At 57.2% G+C, this 20,237-nt stretch overlaps 6 protein-coding genes across 6 annotated transcripts; all 6 read left to right on the forward strand.

The window, feature by feature from the left end:
* Positions 1–1,210: 1,210 nt before the first annotated feature.
* Positions 1,211–3,259, forward strand: JKF63_04425 (uncharacterized protein; the record flags this gene model as incomplete). Its single annotated transcript, XM_067900410.1, has 1 exon — positions 1,211–3,259. One exon carries the CDS (start codon positions 1,211–1,213, stop codon positions 3,257–3,259), a length of 2,049 nt encoding a protein of 682 aa, XP_067757239.1.
* A 1,483-nt stretch (positions 3,260–4,742) lies between these two features.
* On the forward strand, positions 4,743–6,614 carry JKF63_04426 (uncharacterized protein; the record flags this gene model as incomplete). Its single annotated transcript, XM_067900411.1, has 1 exon — positions 4,743–6,614. The coding sequence occupies one exon, from the start codon at positions 4,743–4,745 to the stop codon at positions 6,612–6,614; it is 1,872 nt and encodes a 623-aa protein (XP_067757240.1).
* A 1,732-nt stretch (positions 6,615–8,346) lies between these two features.
* JKF63_04427 (uncharacterized protein) lies at positions 8,347–8,658 on the forward strand (the record flags this gene model as incomplete). Its single annotated transcript, XM_067900412.1, has 1 exon — positions 8,347–8,658. One exon carries the CDS (start codon positions 8,347–8,349, stop codon positions 8,656–8,658), a length of 312 nt encoding a protein of 103 aa, XP_067757241.1.
* Positions 8,659–10,421: 1,763 nt separating this feature from the next.
* JKF63_04428 (uncharacterized protein) lies at positions 10,422–12,953 on the forward strand (the record flags this gene model as incomplete). Its single annotated transcript, XM_067900413.1, has 1 exon — positions 10,422–12,953. One exon carries the CDS (start codon positions 10,422–10,424, stop codon positions 12,951–12,953), a length of 2,532 nt encoding a protein of 843 aa, XP_067757242.1.
* Positions 12,954–14,123: 1,170 nt separating this feature from the next.
* On the forward strand, positions 14,124–14,885 carry JKF63_04429 (uncharacterized protein; the record flags this gene model as incomplete). The annotated part of the gene is made up of 1 exon (XM_067900414.1): positions 14,124–14,885. One exon carries the CDS (start codon positions 14,124–14,126, stop codon positions 14,883–14,885), a length of 762 nt encoding a protein of 253 aa, XP_067757243.1.
* Positions 14,886–16,088: 1,203 nt separating this feature from the next.
* Positions 16,089–18,197, forward strand: JKF63_04430 (uncharacterized protein; the record flags this gene model as incomplete). Its single annotated transcript, XM_067900415.1, has 1 exon — positions 16,089–18,197. The coding sequence occupies one exon, from the start codon at positions 16,089–16,091 to the stop codon at positions 18,195–18,197; it is 2,109 nt and encodes a 702-aa protein (XP_067757244.1).
* Positions 18,198–20,237: the final 2,040 nt, after the last annotated feature.

A 20,237-nucleotide genomic window follows, 5' to 3' on the forward strand; every position in this document is an offset into this window, starting at 1 on the left:
AACCCACGCGTGTATCTCAACGATTGTGATGGCGGTGTGGAGAGCTCTTCCGATCACAGTTCCAGCTCCTCCTCCCCCCGCTCCCCTCGTATCTCATGGATACACCTGCAATCGCTTTGTTGCTGTTTTTGTACGCGCGCCGCTCTTCCATCTAGTCGTATCGCTCACTATGGACTCGGCGTTGTTCCTTCAGCGCGCCCCCGCCCCCGCCCCTTTTTTTTATTCATGACTTTTTCGTTTGCTCAAAAAAAAAAAAAAAACACGAAAAAAAATCGAGCCAAACAAACAAGCGAACGAAAATGAACGAGTTCTGGAGGAATCAGCGCGTGTGTATATCCCCCCCCCAACTGGCGTACACGACACGTACCCACTCTCGCATCCCGTGATGTCTCCTCATCTGCGCCTGCATTATGTGCTAGAGTCCGCCTCCCCTCCCATTCCCTGCCCTCCCCATCCGGCCTGTTCAGGGAAGGACTTGCACGTGGCCAAGGGTGTGAACACGTCGCTGGCCGCTCCGTAAAGGAGAACCAATTGAAGTGTGTATATATATATATATTATATTTTTTAGGTCATCAGCATCGTCGAGTCAGATTAACCTCAGCAGGCTCGTTTACATTTTCCCTCTTCCCCCCCCCCCCCTCGCGCGCAACATTTTGTGTTTTTTTTTCTTCAGTATTCAGGTGGCAGGTTGTCTTGAATAAGTTCACTATCGTGGTTGCCATAGAGATGCCATGGTTGGGCATCTCGGCGCTGTGGATTGTCCGTGGCTGTGGAGGCAGGGCAGGAGAGGTGGGGAGGGGGGGGGGCGAGCGCAGTGCGGCTCAACAGAGTAGGCGCTCGCGGCTGTGCTCCCGTCTTTCTCCGCCCTCTCTCTCTCCGTATATATATATATATATATATATGACCTGCTCGCGCTGATGCTCTCGCTCAGGTTCGTGCGCTGACTTCATCCCCCACCCCCTTCTTCCCCCTTCCCTCTCATTGCTTCTTGTACACACCACAACCTATGCGAAGGTGCTGCTCTATTCTCGAGGCGTAAGGAAACTTCACCGTTTCCCTTCGTCTTGTTTTCTTGTGCGCGCGCGTGTGTGTGTGTGTACCTCACGCCAGTGCCTTGTCACATCCTTCTGTTCCGCTTCCCACTCTCCCCATCCGCCAAGCCTCCCATAATCACCCCCACCCCCACTCCACCTCCTTCTCCCTTTGGTCCATGTACAAACGCAGCGGTACGTTGCGTGAGGTGAAAAATGGAATCAACCTCTGCCGGCTGCGCCTCGCCGAGCAGTTCAGTACGATGGAGGGTTGGCAGCGTCTGCAGGATCCACGTTTCGATCAGTACGTCAAGGAGAAGCGGCAGCAGCAGTACTTCGAGGCCTTCGACCAACGTGTTGAACGTGCCTTCCGCGCTGCGGAGAAGCTCCACAAAGCGGAGGTCATGAACGCCTTCAAACGCAAGGTGAAAAGCAGTAGTGAAGGAAAGTGGTCGGCAGCTGTCATGTTGGAGGTGAAGTCGGCGATAGAGGAACGGCTGCGTTGGCTGAGAGACGTCTGGTCGCAGATCGACGCGGACTACCGTAGCAACGATGCGGAGCGGCAGTCCAAGGCGGCACGTGAGATCTCTGACGCTCTGCGTGGCGAGCCCGGTGCGTACATGCAGTGGGTCTACGAGCGCAAGCGCGAGGATCGCTTTGCCGGACCTAAGGAAAAGGCAGCGCACGAGGCAGACCTGTGCGCTGCGGAGCTGCCAGAGGTCACAGACGATGAGGCAAACCGCTACCACAACCTACCCCTACGCATGGCGGATATCGAGCACAATGTAAAGAGCCGCTTTGGTATTGCCGGTCAGCAGCACTGGGCGGAGCTGCAGGCCGCCAAAGACGCGGCGTACGAGCAAAAGCTGGACACAGCCGCCAAAGTGTACGAGAAGCTGCTAGACCAGAGCGCACGGTTTGACGAGAGTCGGCGGACAGCGCTTCTGCGCAGTAACGTGGAGCGAGTACATGAGGCCCGGGTTCGATTCCAGGCTTCGATGGAGATGGAGAAGGAGCGGGAGCAGCTCGTTGAGGCACACGAGGTCATGCGAGAGGAGCGCAAACAGCAGGCCAAGGCGGAGCGCATTGCCATCCTCCAAGAGGCGGCCGAGCTGCGCCGTAGCGGGGCCTCTTCAGAGGAGGTCACCCAATTCGCTCGGCAACGACAACTGGAAGCACATGCGCGGCGCCAGGCAGAGTACCAGCTACAGGAGCGCGAGTTGCTCCAGCGGAAGAAGGCACACTATCTTGACCTGATCGAGAAATTCAAGGATGAGGTGGAGATGAGGGAGGGAGAGGAGATGCTCCCGCGGCAGGAGCACGACATGCGCCCACAACGCGACCACCGTGGCGCCCAGACAAGTGGTGGTTCGAAAGTGAACGCATTCGGTTTTATAGACGCGGATCGACTAAGCGACTCTGCGCAGTCGGAGCTAACGACAAGCGGCGCAACAAGAAACACAGCCGCCCTCAAGGAGAGCGCTGCTCATCCGGCGTCCACCGCTTCCGCCTACACTTCCACCTCTGCAGCCAGCACATCAGTAGCGCAAAGGTCTCACAAGAAAGAGCTGTGGGACATTATCGAGCGAGACCGATACGAGGATCCGTTCATGACGATTCACCAAGCTCGCCTCGACGCCGCGGCAACATACGACCCCGTGTACGGGAAACATCTCCCTCTGACCTTAGCACAAGGCAAGAAGTACTCGAAGCAGGGCCTCGGCGAGCTCGCGGCTGGTGGCGACATGGACAGGCACGTGTTCAAGGCATCGGCGCGCACTATGCGCCCGTATCAGTGGGGTCTCTCATCCAGTGTTGTGCACGACATTGACGGTGACGGTAGCAACGACTACTTCACAGGAGTCGAGTGGCACGTGCGGCACCCCGAAACCGGTGACATTGACTGGCGCTACGAGAAGAAAAAGGGCGGTGCCGTTTTTCGTGGTCCACTGCTGTACCGTATGGGCGCCAAGCGCGAGGCTGCCGAACCGGGCAACACCACGATGGACCCGTCAACGGCGACGGTGCGGCGCTTCTCGCCGTTAGGAATGACGTCGTCAAAGTCCGCATCAAAAGCGGCGCTGCCATCGCCAGCCCGGCGGGCCGGTGCCTCCTACCCACCTCCAGCGGCACACCGCATGGGCACTGGCCAATCCCCAAGCCAACATGTCACCCATAGCGCAGGTGTTGTCGCATCGCAGTCCCTCCCGAGTTGGCGGAGCAGCTAAAAAAAGGGGGGGCCTTTTTTTTTTTTGTCTACGCGCTCTTCTTTGTGCGCGCGCGCGTAAGTGTCGTGTGTGTGTGTGTGTGGTTGGGGTGAAGTGCAAGTCTCCTAGCCTCCAACTCACCCGCCCTCCTGCATACTCCCTCTCTCTTTTCTTTCGCCGCTGCTGATTGTGCATAGATTGCTGCACTGCTGTTGCACCTGCTCACAGTGTAGCCATGTGTGTGTCTCTCTACTCCGAAACATTGTCAATGCACCCATATCCGCAGGCCAACCGCTGCGGCCACGGGGCTCTCAGGACTCGGTGCTGCCTCTGTGGGTACATTATATATGTGTGTGTGTGTGGTGTCGCCTAAGGTCTTCTATCGCTTCGTTGCTCTTGCACATTTTGAGAGTGTGTACGTCTGTCTCTGATGGTTGAGTTCACTCAACTCTCCCCTCTCACTCTTTGCTTCCCCCTTCCCCCCCCCCACTCCCCTCCGTTTGTCCTGGACTGCCTCTGGAGGAAAAGAGCCCGATGCGTTTGTGTGTGTGCATGTGCCCGTCTGAGTGTGGGTGCCCATGAGGTGAGGTGTAGCCGTGGGGGGGGGGGGGGGAGGGGGTGAAGAGGGAGAGAGGGAGAGTCCAGGGAAGAAGTGGTGCGCACAGGCCTGGAATCCACTCCACATACGACAATAACTCTACCACTTAGACCAAGCGCAACATGGGCACTCATCCTCGACTCTTCTTTGTTTTTCCCTCTCCTCCTCCGCCCTCCTGTCGGTTCCCCCCCCCCTTTGGAGGGATATATGACAGTGGCAGAAAGGAAGAGAGGGAGAGGGGGACCTCGAACGTGTGCGCGACGGCCCAATATAATATATATTAAGCAAAACACATGTTTTTACACCCGCAGAAGAATGTGGCGGTGCCGTAGAGGGGCGGGCGGGGGGAGGGGGGGGGGCAGCGACAAGTGAGCCCGGGGGACCTCTTCATCCTCGACCCGCTCCAATCCTCATTTCCATATGCCCTCGCTTGCAAGTACTGGCTAAACACCTCCTCCAATTACTCACCTCTGTGTGCGCATGCGCCAGTCAAACAATATGCCCACACCCTGCCCTCTTCCTCTTCCCTCGCTGTATCTACCTGTGTTCTTCCTCCGTACAGCCCCACAGGCACAAACACAGACGCACACGCACCTCCCCCCCTCCCTCGTTTGTGTGCGGCTCGCCTTACTTTCCCAGCTTCGTCTCTCTCGTAGTGTGTGTGTATGTATGTGTGGATACACGTTTCTGCTGTTCCTCCTCCGTCGAGATCGTGGCCTCTCACCGCACTGATTTACTCTAGATCCCCTCACTGTGTTGCTTGAGCCTTCTACTTTCTCTTCGCCTCCCACGCTCCCTCTCGTCCGCCGCGTCGGCGACGGCGAGCATACATATATACATATATATATATATACATACACCCGATCGGAGGGGGTCATACAAAAGGGGGAAACGGAACAAAAAGGAATGCACTCCGAGCGGCATCTCATGGACCAGCGTGGAACCATCGCAAAGAATGCAGGCACCAAACGCACTGCGAACACCAGCTGCAGCACCCCCCATATCACCAATAGCAACCAAGGGGCGACAAGCAACGGGGGTCGAAGTGGCGCTCAACGGTGTGCGCAGGAGGTCCTCTACGCTAGCACCACCGCCCACCTGTCGCCTGACTCGAGGCCACCACTGGACCGGGAGACCATATTATGTAATCTGTGGTTCTTCATCTGGCTCAAGATAATTGGTTCTTTTGACTCGGGCGCATTCAGCGCTGCCCTCGGTGCCCCCAGCGGTGTTGCCGAGGACTGGAATCTCAGCGCAAAGATGCAGGGAACCTTGACCTCGAGCGTATTCCTCGGGAGTGTGTTGGGATGTCCACTGGCCGGCCATCTCTTGTCCCGCTACAACGAGAAGCGCGTAATGACCGCGGCCCTTGTCGTACACACCGTCTTCACCTTTCTCTTCGCTACCCTCCCCATTTACGGCGTGGCACTGGTCAACCGTTTCTTCATTGGGGTCAGCCTCTCTTTTATCGTCGTGTACACTCCTGTTTGGGTCGACGAGTTCGCGCCAAAGGACCGGCAGAGCATTTGGATGGCATCCCACAACGCCGGCGTGCCGCTGGGCATCATGCTAGGCTACCTCTTCGCTGCCGCCCCACCAACCTTCACCACCTTCATTGGTTGGCCTTGTTCCTTTTACTTCAAATGCATGCTGATGGTGCCGACTATTGCGTATGTGGCGCGCTTAGACCCGCGCTCGATCAATACGCGCAAAGCAGATGAAAGCGGCGTTAACGAGGGCGTCGACTCGACTGATGATGAGAGTCACGTGGGCGACTCCGACTCCGTCAGCACTGTTGCGGCGGGCGGAGACAGCGACAACGCCAGCGGGGCAGCACATACGATGTCCGTCTCAACGTTGTGGTGGACGTTGAGCGTGAGAATGTTTGCTTCGGCTGGCGCCCTCCTCTCCATCCTGTGCAACCTGAATGTGTCGCAGCTCCTGCGGATGCTGTCGGACCGTGCGCTGGCGACCACTCGTGGCCTCTGCTTTGCCATGAGCCCACTTTTTTCGAACCCGGTGTACATGTGCAGCGTTGTTTCGCTCACAAGCCTGTATTTTGTGGCGACAGGGCTGCAGAATTTTGTCACGCAGTACCTGCGAGACCCTCCCTTCAATGCTTCGATGTCCGTCATCATGATCGGCTTCGGCTCAGCCGTCGTTTCGGCGCCTGTTTGCGGCGTCATCGTCGGCGGCATCCTGCTCGACCGCATCGGTGGTTACAAGCGCAACCTCCGTCGTGTCGCCTTCTTTGCTTTGGGGTGGGGAACGTGTGCGGTGATCTTTTCTCTCATTAGCATCTTTGTGCGCACAACGCGCGGCTTTCTGCTCGTCATCTCCGTGGTTCTGTTCTGTGGCGGGGCTATCATTCCACCTGGTGCCGGGCTCACAATGGCATCCCTGCCAGACCACCTCCGCTCCACCGGTGCAGCTTTTTCACAGACCGTCTACAACTTACTCGGCAACTTCAGTGGGCCGCTGGTTTGCGGTTGGGTGGCAGACACGACGGGGAGTCTGCGCTACGGCATCATGACGTTGCTTCTGTCAAGCGTACTGGGTGTCGTGCCAATCATCGTCATACTATACATTGTCTATTGCACAAGTGGTGGCAACGACGCGGCAGGCGATGCGACAGACGTGGTGGTTGTGCATGGCGAAGATGATTATGCTCGGGAGATGCAGGGCTGCGGGGACGCGGCGACGGAGGAGGAGGAGGATGGGGTTGGGGTTGGCACGGCGTTGCTCCGCAGAATAGCAAGCTCACGGAACTGTCCGTGATCGCGTCTGCGCGAGGCAGTGCCGCTTGGCCGGATCAGGGGTGATGCAGGCTGAACTATCGCTGCAGATCCAGCGGCAGCGAGACGGCCATCTATGAGCAGTATATGCCCACCGTCGCCGTTGGAGAATGTTAGTGCACCCTGTTCGCACCCAAACAGCGCTCACCGTTACCTCGCCAACAGAAGCAGCGGCAGCAGCACCCCCGGTGCTGACACCGACTTTGCAGGCCCCTCCTCTGGTTTCTGGAGTGTGGGAAGGTCGCTACATGTCGACACGGCTCCATGGGCCCGGAACCGCGCGGCCTGTGATGACGGTCTCGAACTCACCGACTTGGCAACCATCGATGACAAACACGGTCGCTGAATTCCCTGTCGCATCACTCCCTAACTTCCCTCGGCGCCGCTGCGAGCAGCAAAAAAAAAAGGGACGTGCTTGTGATTGTCTTCGAAGCGGACGTCAATACTCAGGTGATGCGATGCAAAGGTGGAGCACATCGGCGTCTTGTTAAAATGACGCACGGCAGCGGCAGTGAGACGGGTGCGGCGAACCCGTCAGTCATGGAGCCCCCCCCCCTCTTCACGTACCGTTTTCAGAGAGTGGTAGCGCTGCCGCGATGGCCTTGGTTGGAGCACACCGTAATCGATGCGGCACGGCAACGAAGCAAAGAGGGGTAATGGGAAACGAGAGGTGCAGACGCACGCACGCACGCACACCACTTCTGTATGTTCATCTCCCCCTTTATCAAAACCGTGCCCCGGTGTGGTGATCTCTCTTGACAAGACAGACGAAAAAGCGACGGCTTTGTCGTTCTGTCCCCTGTGCTCCTCATCCCGGCCCTCTTTCTAGAAAGAAAGCCTAATATGTTTGGTTGATGTGCAACTATGTTAGCCTTACTGTACATGTGTGTGTGTGTGTGTGTTGCGTGCGCAGGGTGGTCTCTGCAGGGAGGGAGGGTCTGTGGGTCTCGTGTGGTGAGGGCCCGTGTCCCCTCCATCCCCCGTCCCACTGTAGCACATGCATTTCAGCCTTTCTCTTGCTGCGTGTTAACTGAACAACAGGTGTGGAGGGGTGCAGGGGTTGGTGGTGGTGGTGGGTGAAGACGACATATGTGCCTACTTGTCCTCCTTTTCCCTTTTTTTTTCACCCCACCACCACCATCTTGACATCCTCACTCTCCATGTGGCCACCACCGCACCTCAGAATACTTTTGTTTGGAGCCTTCTCCATCCCCGCTCTGTCCCACCCCCCTCCCCCTCTCCGCTTCACGGTTACTTTCGAGTCTTTTTGCAATGCCTTTGACTCCTCTCCTATTCCACCAATCCGCTCCTCATGGGCCCAAAGCGCCCGTAGTAACATCTCCCTGTCTGCTCACTATTTCATAACCGGTGCACCGACACACACACACACACACACACGCGCGTCAAGTCCCGCAGCTAGCGTGTGTGGTAGTCCCTTTGTCTTCCTCTCCCGTCGACCTCTCCTTTGTTCTCTGCCTTCCACTTTACTCTGCCTCCTCCCTCCCCCCTACACGCCTTCTCCCCCCCCCCTCCCCTTCCCCGGGGGAGTGTGTCCCTAGCTGTCATCACAACACCGTCCTCGTTCTGTGATTCCTTGCGTCTGGGTAGCGAACAGAGTCCCTTGCCCAGGTACGTGCCCGATCCATCTCCACACACAAGTACACCGTCTGCACCTCCTCCTCCGCCTTCGCCCCTCCGTACGCACCCGACACACAATGACGTCGGTGTCCCCTTCCGAAACGGGCGGCACGCTCATCGCGTTCCTGCAGCAGTTGCGTGGCACCCTCGTGGAGATCGAACTGAAAAACGCGTCTATCGTCTCGGGGGAAATTGTCTACGTCGACGCCCATATGAACACGTACATGTCCCATGCAAAGATAACCAGCAAGGGGAAGAACCCGGTGGAGGTGGAGGAGTACATGGTGCGCGGCAGCACGATCCGCTATATCATTATGCCAGAGAGCCTCAACACGTACGACGTGCTGAAACAGGCTTCCACAAAAAAGAACGGCACATCAAAAAAGTAGTTCGTGGATGGCAGACGCGACTACGGCGGCAAAGTGTGCGGCCGAGCATCTCCACGCTTTTTGGTCACTGGATGAGAGTCCACGTGAGCGAGGGTCCTGGAGGGCAATCGAGTCATAGAAGACCCTATGGCGGAGGAAAGAGAAAAAGATTAATCACACCGGCTGAACCAAATTGGAGAACACGCGCACCAGCGATTCGGTCAAGGAGACGCAGCTGTCCGCTCAGCGCGGCATTTGCCCTAGGGGTCTCTTGCAGGTACTCTTCACAGCGTATATTTAAGGAGAAAGCGGGGGGAGGGAGGGGGAGGGGGTATGGGGTAGGAGGAGGTGGCAGAGTACTTCAACTGGTGGCTGCACGAATGAGCCATCTCCGCTCATACGAAGCGCACAGCTCTTTCTCTCACCTTCGTCGCCCCCTCCCTCCCCCCACCGCTACGGTAGTCGTTGGATATATATACATACATATATATATATATACGCACAAGTCCGTGCATCTCCTAGAGACACGTTTTACTCCCCTCATGATGATGGGGGAAGAGACATCAAAAGAGAGGGAGGGGGCTCAGCTGGATTGGCGTGTGCATTCGTGTTTACAAGCTTTATGCATATCCATCCACGTAAATATATGCTCGCGTGTATATGTGTAAGCACACTTGTGGTGGTTGCCGTGGTGTGATTGCACATTTTCTGTGTTTGTGTGTGTGTGTGTGTGTCTGTGACCTCCTCCACCTTTTCACTTGTAATTACACAGACAAAGAAAAAAACAAATTCGTGTGGAATCAAAAATGGGGGTAAAGGAAGGGGGCCGCCGCTGCTGTTATTGCCGTTCCCGTATTGGCTCTATTCCGCCATCACTCTCACGTCCTGCCTGCACCTCTTCACCTTTTCTGGCCTGCGCATATTTTTTTTTTGCGGAGAGAAGGGAGTGGGCGTGGGAAAGGATAGAGGGTAGACTGAAGAGGAGGAGTATCCCTACGCACATTTGTCTGTGCTCATTTGTTTACGCGCATAACGCAGGAACGCCGCCGCCTTCCATATCTCCTTCTCCCCTTCTCTCTGCAGGTGAAGCAAAGTCGGTTGTGGCGATAAAAAAAACATCGAGGGACATCGCATGGGGGGAAGGGGGGGGATGGAGACCACCCCGCAACAGCGCCTGTTGAGATATGTTATACAACGCATGCGACGGCTTCTATTCTATAGGCAGCATCTCTGCTTGACCGCGCGCGCGCGCGCCCTCGCCTTGCCTCGCGTTCTCTGCATCGTCGGTCTCCTCTCCCTATTCTCATTCTGTTCAGCTTCTCCCCACACATGTCGGATGACCACGCTCCTTCTCATTCCATGAGAGCCCCCCTTCAACCCCCCCCCTTCCCCCACCCCCCCTTCAACCCCCCACCCACCCCCCAATACACGCTCTGTAGCGCGTATACCACCCCGGCGCTTGGACATATTTTCGGGCGTGTGAGGAAACCCTTTCCGTTGTTGACACCCCCCAAAAAAAAATACAAAACGGCCCAGAAACGTGGGCTATTGATCGTCACAGGTAGAGGGAGGCTTACGGTATAATCGCAGTAGGGTGACCAGATAGGGTCAAAAAAAAATACGCTTTAATGGAGCTCCGAATGCCGATGAGTACTACGCCGCCGCCTTGGTTGACTCGCCACAAGTCTCCGCCACATCAGCCACACCAACACCACTATCAGTCACAGTCGCAGAAACAAGAACTGCTGCTACAACAACGCCAGAACCACCGTCATGCAAATGTGATGGCGCTGCGAAGTCTGCAGCACCGGATGCAGTTGCGGGCGGAAGCGGCACAGACTCTGCACACGGGTCCCTCTGTTGTTTCTCCAAACAATAAGAGCCCATCCGCATCGTCTGCAACACATTCCCCACACCACTGCTGCAACGCTCCGCCTGCGGCATCACATTCTTGGCAGCCCAAGAGAGCCGCTTCTGAGACGACGCTAGCAAGCCCTGACGCACCCCTCTCCCTATGGTCACCGCAGCTCCACGCGGCTGTTTTGCAAGTAGCAGGATGGAGTGAGGTTGACATCACCGCCGGTGCATACAGGTCGGCACAGGGCACGACGCGGCGAACAGCAACAGCACAACTACCTGAAATGAGTCACCTTGGCGGTGTAAGAGGTGCCGATGATGGGGCACATGTTCCAGATGCAGGAGGGTCACCAGAGAGAGGCGTTGGCGGCTGTGCCTGTTGCCAATGTTGCCACCACTGTGGACTCCGTGCAGAGGGGGAACAGCCGCCTCCCTGCAATCACCCCCGACATCATAGAAGGCGTTGCAAGCGATACGACAGCAGCGGCTGCAGAAAGCGCCGTGATGACTCGGCTAGCTCTCGCCCGCCTTCCTCTCCCGCTACGACAAAGGCTCGTGCGACTGCGATCACGGCTGGGCTGCCGAGCGCCGCCCAGCTCCTCACGCCGCCGATTGGGTCTCCGTTTCGTGATCAGGAAACCCTGGAACGCATCATGGCCAAGTACCGCATCCCCTCGCCACCACCCGCGGAGCCACAAAAAGAGAAGCAAGAGCACCCGGTGCAGATCTTCGTCAATTGCGGATGTGGGAAGGCGGTGACAGCGACGGGGGGTCTTGCCTTAACAACAACGCCGGGGACATCTGGGTCGGCAGCGAACATTGTGGCGACCCCCGCGCTCACCCCAACCCCACCACCGCCACTTGCAGTACTGCCTCCGCGCCCAGCAGCAGCCGTCCCCCCACCACCTCCCTCCGGTGTGCCTGTCCCGCCACCGCCACCACCAGCAGCAGCCGTCCCCCCACCACCTCCCTCCGGTGTGCCTGTCCCGCCACCGCCACCAGCAGCAGCCGTCCCCCCACCACCTCCCTCCGGTGCGCCTGTCCCGCCACCGCCACCACCAGCAGCAGCCGTCCCCCCACCACCTCCCTCCGGTGCGCCTGTCCCGCCACCGCCACCAGCAGCAGCCGTCCCCCCACCACCTCCCTCCGGTGTGCCTGTCCCGCCACCGCCGCCACCACCAGCAGCAGCCGTCCCCCCTCCACCTCCCTCCAGTGTGCCTGTCCCGCCACCACCTCCGCCACCAGCAGCAGCCGTTCCAGCGCCACCTCGGCCGCCATCCGTCCCATCACCTCTGCCGGGAGTATCCGTGCCGCCGCCACCGAGTGTGTCTGTGCCTGCACACCCAGCCGCACCTGCATCTGCACAGCCAACATCAGGCTCGTCTACTGCGCCTGTGAAATACGTCGTAGATAAGGAACGGCAGATGCTACTGGAGAAGGCCGACAAGTATGTGTGGGGACTCGAGCAGGAGGTCCAACACCGCGCTCTCCATTATGACGTCATGCTTCAGCAGCTGGCGGAGGAGGAGGCGCGCAGCGCGGCATTACGCCACGATCGCGACGCACTCCTGGTGCTTAATAGCGGTCTTCAGGCTTCCCTAGACTACACCTGTGGAGGCAACCACTCACGACGGCAACTTAGACACAGGCGACCCAGCTCCTCCTCCTCTACGTCATCCTCTGAGGCGACAGCGACGGCATCGACTCGGGGGGTAAGTGCGTCAAGCAATAAAGACTCCCTACAGCCTCAACAACAACAACAGCCGGTGCACCGTCTCCCACCAGCGGTTGAGTCCGTCTATACCTCTCTGCAGACCCCCGCGGATGCAGGAGCAGAAGCTGCGTCGCTGCCTCCCGCGCCCCCTCCAGTGTCCTCTACTCTGCCATGGGCGGTGCTACCATCATATGCCGCCTCTTCTTCTGAACCAACCGCAACTGCGGTAGCACGAGAAGGTTTTATTGGCCCCACGCAAGAAGTGCTGCGGCACATACTCCTGGAGCGTGAGGCTGTACTACAGTCATCGCCGCCCAGAAACCCCGGAGCAGCGACGAGCACGACGGGTGGCAGAACTCAGTTCAGCTACTCGGAAGAACTGCGCCGTTACGTGGACCGCCTTTATCAAGAGGCAGAAGCTGGCGCCGCGCATGTGCGCCGGGCAAGTCGATCTACCCTGGCTTCAACAGCTGCAGCCGCTGCACCGCCGTCCCTCGTACCACCACCGCAGCCGTCTGCATCCTACCAGATCCCGTCATATTGCCATACCAGCCCAGCCGGTATGGGTACAGGGCTTTCGTTGACAGAAAATGTACAGATGCAGCAGCAACAGCAGCGCCAGTGGGAGCTACAGCAACTCCGGGCAGAAGTCGCAGCAGAGGGGGAGCGCATGAAGGCTGAAACGCAACGATGGCGCGCCTACCTTCAGCAGCAGCAGCAGCAGCATCAGCATCTACTGCGTTAAGGGGGGGGGAGGGAGGGGGGGGGGGCTTCACATGGTGCCACTTTTCTTTTATCTCGATAGAATCATTCCTTTTATGATGATGATATTTTTTATTTCTCTTCCTCCCTCCCTCCCTCCCTCCCCCTTGTCCCCACAAACCATCACCTCTTCGCGTCAAACCCTGGAGGTGGAATAGATGATAGACATTGTACGCTCCTCCCCCCCTCCCTCCCCCTTCCCCTCTGCATATTTTTATCAAGATTTTCATCTAGCCTTCTTCTCTCAGGAAGGGGGAGAGACGGAAGGATGGGGGGGGGAGTTATCGCTGGTTTTCTGTGACTCTTCTTTTTTTTTTGGCCGCTACCACGACGGAAAGATGACCGTACTGTGCATGCGCCGTGTTGATACAGTGAATCACAGAACACATGCAGATATGTGCACCTGTGCGGTGTGTGTGTGTGTCTCTCTTCACTCCCTCTCTCTTTCCCCCCTTCTCTCTCTCTGCATATGTGTCTGAGAAGGTGTTTCTCAGATGCCAACTCGATACTGCTGCTGCTGGCCCTACCCTGTATGAGCGCAGGTAAGAGGTGAAAGCTAACGTTGGAAATGGATGTTGGTGCAAATTATACATGGCGTCGACGCGTATGTTTTGTAACGTAACGCGGTTGCGCGTAGCAGGGTGTGCGAAAGACTCCGATAGGGGCCAGCAGCAAGATTGCAAGACGCCGCCAAGCGGCTCGTCCTTCTCCACCCCTGTACGCCCGCGCAACGTCTCTGCTCCGTCCCCACATCTCACCCTCCTTCCTCCCTCGCCTTCACTGCTTCCTCCAAACCCTACTCACCGTGACCCGACGGCTGCTCAGCACCACTGTCGCCTCTCTGCTTCGGAGGCGAAGCAACACCACCACCACCACCACTTTGATGAGGGGGCTCGTATCCCCTTTGATCCCCCTCCCCCTTCACGGATCTTTTCCTCGTCATTTCTGTGTACTCCTCCCGAACTCGCCCCCAATACCGTCCCCCTCGTCATCTCACACGTTTCTTTTCTCGCAGTCACTTGTTTCAGCAGACAAGCGCTGCATCACACACATATATATATACACACACACACACACACGTGTACACCACAACAATAGCAGCAGCAACAGCAGCAGCAGCAGCGAACTGCGGGAAAGGGGTGCAAAAAAAAAAATGAGCTTCTTTCGTTCCTCAGCGTCGTCCACGACCGTTTCTGTCGGCACTGACCCTGCAGACGCACCCGCATCGGGGAAAAAGACCACATCTCAGCAGAGGCAGCAGTCCCGGACACAACAAACGAGCTCACCCGCACCCATGACTGAGGCCGAGCAACTGGATCTTCTGGTTGCCGGGGCGCGTACCGACGACACGGAGGCACAGGACACGGCCCGCTTCCTGAGATCTAATAAGCGTCACACGTACACGGATGGTCTCCTGGGATTTGCCGTCTACACCTTCAGTGGACTGCAGCACATTCAAGGGCAGAGCAATGCCCTGACGCTGCTCACTATGTGGACAGTCGGGACGACGTTTTTGGTGGATGTGGCGGAGCGGAAGTACTTGCAAGAGTCGCTGCAGGGCGGCACCCCCACCACCCCCGCCCCCCTCACTGGGAAGCCAGCAAGCATAGCAGAGCACCCGGTATTGCCCACGCAGCCACCACACGACGCAACAGCAGCACCCACGTTGGAAAACGTGGCAGTCGCACCTGCGATGACGATGAAACTGGCGCCACAAGACAAGGAGAAGCTAGCGGGGCAGCAACGCCAGGTGTTCTTGACGCAAGCCGTGGCGTCGTGGGTGTGGATGCTAGCCTCATTTCAGCAATTCAAGGTGCACAAGCGGCTCAAGTGGTGCGGGTACAGCAGTTGGATGGGGCTGGGCTGTGCGGCGTACTATTCCACTCGGCACCTCTACAACCTCCTTGTCAAGTAAGAGGTGAGTGAGCCCAGGCGTGGAGGGGGAGGGGGAGGGGGGGGGGGGCCACGCTGCCGCTCACGACGGCGTGTGGCACACACGCACACGCACACCACCTCCCCTTCTTCCTCCCTTTTCTGCGGTGAGATGCGTGTTGTGAATTCCACAGAGTCTTTTTTTTCCTTTTTATGCGATTGACGCTTGATGTCCTTTCGCTGTGCCCGATGTGGGATATACAGCACCCGACAACAAGAACATACACGCAAGTACACTATATAGTAAAAGTCATGATGACACGAAATGACCGAGGCGGCGAAGGTGATGGAGGAAAGCATGGGTGGAGTGGGGGGCGGCGGGGGGAGGGAGGGGCATGAGTTAGCAAGGCGTAGGCGAAAGCACCAGCAGCGGTGAGACTAGCGGACTGCCCGTGACGTTTCTCTGAAGCTGCACAGAGGCTCTAAAATTCCAAGTGAGAAAGCGGTAGGAACCACACGTTTTTTTTCTTTTTGCTGGACTCGTTCATCTATCAAAGATGGATTGCCTCACATCAATTCGTTCCTTCCTTTTTTTTTCCTCTAACACCTCTGCAATAACGCTGATTCACATGAGAGGGGAGTGACACCCGATCCCCTCTCTCACACACCACCACACACTCGGCTTTCTTCAGGGACCTTGTCGCTTTACGTCGGCTTGTTTGCCAGCTTCTTTGATACTTCATCTCTCCCCCCCCCCCTTTTTTTTAAAGGCAGGAGTAGGAGAGCGGGGAGACACGTACGTCGCGTGGCTCATTGCCGAGACGAACGAAAAAAAAAAGATGAGGGCATTTTACAATTTTTATTAGCGCTCCCTACTCCCCCTCTCCCATTCCCTTACTATCCCTGCTTTATTCTCCACCATCACCCAAGTCGATGTGTACGTGGACACCACCACCATCATCCACCCACAAAAAAGTCCGACATTTCACATTTCCCCTGCCGCTCTCTGCTTTGTCGTGGGTCCCTCCTTCCCGGCCTCCCCCGTTTTCGGCTATCGACGCCCATCTTGGCGTCTTCTTTTTTTTGTGTGTGTGTGTGTGTGTGTCTGAGCATATCGCTTATCCTTCTTGACCTCACACCCCTCCCCATTTCAACTCCCCTTCCTCCTCTTCCTCTTCTTCTTCCTCTTCCTCCTCCTTCCCCCTCACAGGGCCTAGACCTCGTCTGGGTAGCGAACTGTGCAACTATGCTGGCAGATCAACAACGACTCAATAATGCTCTCCGCGAGGCTGGCGCCCTAGCGGAGATGAAACGGTTGCTTGGGTTCCCGTTAGCCGCTGCGGTGGCGCCATCGTCACTCGCACCCTCTGCGGCGGCAGCGCTCATGTCGACAGAAGAAGAGGCGGTGGCTCGTGATGTGCACAACACCTATGGGCTGTCCATGGAGGCGGTGGATGCATACCTGCTGCGCTACCTGCGCTCCAAACATCTGAACGTTGAGGAGGCCGTGGTGAAGCTCCGCCGCCGTCGCCTCTTTGAGTCTACACTGCCGATGATCACTGTCACCCCTACCACTGTCGCGGCTCTCCGTAAGGATCTCTTCCATCTCCTAGACCGCGATCTTGAGGGGCGTCCAGTGCTGTACATCAATGCGGCAGCTCCCACGCTGCTCACAATAGAGATGGACGAGGCGCAGCGGCTCCTCATTGTTCTCCTCGAGTTCATGCAAGCTCAGTGTCTCCTGTCGAGCAACGAGAAGGCGGCGGAGCTGCAGCGGCGCCATCCCCACAAAGTCGACGTCTCAGCGCCCTCAAGCCGCTTGGTGGCCAGCAGCGAAAGAAATGAAAAAGGCGCATCGACCGTGGGGCGGACTATTCATGACAGGACAAAGGAGGCCCCCGGTCACCTCCAACAATTCACCTTGCTCATCAATGAAGAAGGGGCGCGGTGGGCGATGCAAGCATCCTTCCTGAAGAACTGCAGCACACTCCTCAAAGTCTTGACCAAGTACTACCCGCATATGCTCGGCACCATCCTCGTCCTCGGAACCTCCGCTGAAATACGCGCAGCTATACAGATGTGCGTCAGCAGCAGCCCTGACGATCTGCGGAGCTCTGTACAGATGATCGAGAGGGCCGACCTGCCGCGTTACATGGACGTGCGTACCATTCCGGTTGAGCTTGGTGGGCACAAGCAAGTCAATGGAAGTGCCATGAATTTTTCGGAGGCGGTGCTTCGGCACTGGTTCACGCTGACATCCTTGATGGAGGACGAGCGCCTCAGCGGCAACGGCATCTCCGACCCCATCCCGCCAACCACAATTCCAGTGCCTGTCGCAGGTCCGGCGGGCGAAGCGTGTGTTACCGAGGCTAGCAAAGGGTCTGCGGGTCGGATCGCTGCACTGTCGGCGCTTCCCCGTCCCCTCTACATACCCCCACCGCCACTGAGCACGACGCAGCGTCGCATTTCCCGTCAGCGCTACACAATGGAGCTTCAACACCTCAGCAACAGCTGTGACGGCGTTGCCGGGGGCATATCAAGGTTAGGCTCGCCAGAGCCGAGGCGGTTGAACGATCCGGTCAGCAACTCCATCACGCGCAACCACGAGCCCTCCCTCTGGTCTCCCGCGGGGACAGTGAACGCCACCCGCACCATCAGAAGGCTACACGGCACACCAGAATACCAAGAAGACATGGACGCTGTGGAGATGACCGCCCGCACACCGCACCCCAACGATCAGATAGACGACGGGGTCTGCTCGACACTCTCCCGCGTCGATGACGACGACTACGCCAACGTGCCCAGTCCGTTGGCGTCCGCGGTCCCCACGTGCCAGCTCTACACTGCCGCATCCTCTTTGGCGGCCAGCCTGACAATCGAGGATGATATGCAACCAAGTGACCTCCGTACGGGTCACCACGTCCATCACTCAGCACCCTCGGGGAATGGTGCTCCATCCATCACGATGTCGCGCGAAGAAGCGGCTCGTCTGACGGCTCACCCCGAGGACGCGATTGTGGTGCTGCGACAGGAGCGTCAACGGCGTCAATATGCAGAGCAGGCCTTGCAGTTTCGAGACTTGGGTGTTGTGTTAGATATGCAGAACGCCTCCACAATCGAAAGAGAGCTGGGTGCCATGCATCAAGACCTCAACGTGTTGGTGGCGGAGATACTCGTCAAGGTGGAGGCTGCTGCCAAGCGGCATAACACGCCACCGACGCTCAACCAGCTACTTGACCTGACTCTCATCGCCTTCGAGAACGCTACGCGCACGCCGTCAACTGTACCTGCGATGGCGCTGGCTGAGCCGATGCAGCGCGAAGCTGCCAGTTCGAGCTGCTGCAACTTTATGTAGCCTCCCCCTCCCCCTCACACACCCTCCTCCTCCTCCCTGCCTCCTCTGCAAATCGCCAGCCTTGCCTGTCGGTGTGTGTGTGTGTGTGTGTGTGTGTGTGTTGTGTCTCTATGAGACATGTACGTGTTGGGAAAACAGCGGAGAGGAAGCATTCAAGTCATCGGCGATGTGTCATGCTGAGTAGTGCGTTTCTGCTGCACGCACACGGTGTTGCAACTGTTGTTGGCAAATATCATCTTCCCCCCTTCACATGGGGGGGGGCGAAGGGAAACTGCTCTGCGGGGGTCTTTGCCCAATCACCTTCCTCGGTGTGTGCTTCTCCCGGACAGATGCGTGTGTTGGGGCGGGCGGGCGGGCGGGGGGGGAAGCCAATGTACTATTTTTTGTTGCCTGTCCGTGTCCCCGGCCCCCTCCATTGCCATGATATTGCACCGGCCTGCAATAATGCACTTATCTCCACCACTCCTATTTGATACGCAAAGTCATCAAGATGACGTGAAATTATGTCAAACTTACCCTCATCGCCTCCAGCTCGGGAAGGGGAAGGGGGAAGGGGGGGGGGCAGAGCTGAAGTGTAGAGGCTGCACTCGGATGACTGAATCAACATTGCATTCACACGTCCCTGCTCGCTGCTTTTTTGGCACCACCACCCTCAGCCTTGCGTCTGCAAATAAAGCGTCGAGGGTGTTGGGTACTTTGCCCGGTGTTTTATGACCTAATCGTTCAGCTGAGTGAAAAATACAGTGCATATAGTGTTGTATGTGCACTATACATGTATATTGAGTGTGCATCCTCAGCTGTTCTTGCTGTCCCCCCGTCTCCTCTATCATTGTGTGAAGAAAGTAGAGTGCACGTAGTCATGCAGCTCTCATCCTCAACTGTGACCAGTGCGCACAGGCCTCTTTAATTTGGCTTCTCCTCCTCCTCTGGCTCTCTGTCTGCGCACATAAACTCATAGTGCTAATCCTGCTTAACCGCGGTGGCTCACACAAAAGCCTTAACCCCCTACACACACACACACACAAAGCTTAACAAGGGCGTGGTGTTCAAGGCAGCAACTAATATATATATATAGATATATATATATCTACATATTTGCACGCACACACACACACACACACCATGTAAGAGGGAAATACTTGTGCCCACCGCACGCAGCACACTTCCTTCACCGGCTGTGAGAAAAGGAGAGAGCAGCGGTGACTCTCATCTCTTTTTTTTTCGTGTGTTTCTAGTCAATGAGTGCACTACGCAAGTACGACATACTTACACTCACTGGAGCAGCAGTCCTCCTCCACCCCGTCACCCTTGCTTCCCTTCCAATATTGTTTCAAGCCTGCAAGGCTATTTCTCTTACTTTATCTTGCTGTGTGTTGATCTCCGCTGTACCTCTCCTTTGCCCCCCACCCTTTCATCGAACTTTTGATCCTCCTTTCTCCAAATACATTCACGCTGGTTAACTGCCCTCCCCCCACCACCCCCACCCCTCCTCACCCTCTGCCCCCCCACACACACTCGACCCCCCCCCCCTCGGCAGGGTACAACAAGCGCACACACATCAGCCTCCGTAGATATTGTGATGTGCTCTGTAAATATTCTCCTCTCACTTCTGCATTCATCCGTTGATTTGACTATCATCAGTGGGTGCGTTCCGCGAAGTTTGGTGTGCGTTGTGCCTCTTTTTTATTTTTCTGCTGCCCCCCGCCCTTCCCTCCCCCTCCCTCTCTCCCCTCTCCCTCTGTGATTCTGGCCGCACTCGGCACGACTCTCGTCTCTACCACCACTACGAACTCCATCCTACCCTCGTCACTCCGTGCGCCTCTCTCCTCGACTCCAGTGTCACCTAAGAGAAGTGCAAAAGGGAGCGCCCGCGTGCCCACCGCCACACCGGTGGCACGTGCGCGTGTGTGTGATTTCTCTGCTTATAGAGGTGAGCGTTATCCACTGTGTTGTGTTGTGTTGTGTTGTGTTACGCGCGCGCCCTGTCTTTTTCCTCTCGCTCCACAACACGTTGGGGGGGGGGGGACAGAGGGAGGGACA

This window comes from Porcisia hertigi, chromosome 22 (assembly GCF_017918235.1).
Source record: "Porcisia hertigi strain C119 chromosome 22, whole genome shotgun sequence".
In the NCBI taxonomy this organism is placed as follows: domain Eukaryota; phylum Euglenozoa; class Kinetoplastea; order Trypanosomatida; family Trypanosomatidae; genus Porcisia; species Porcisia hertigi.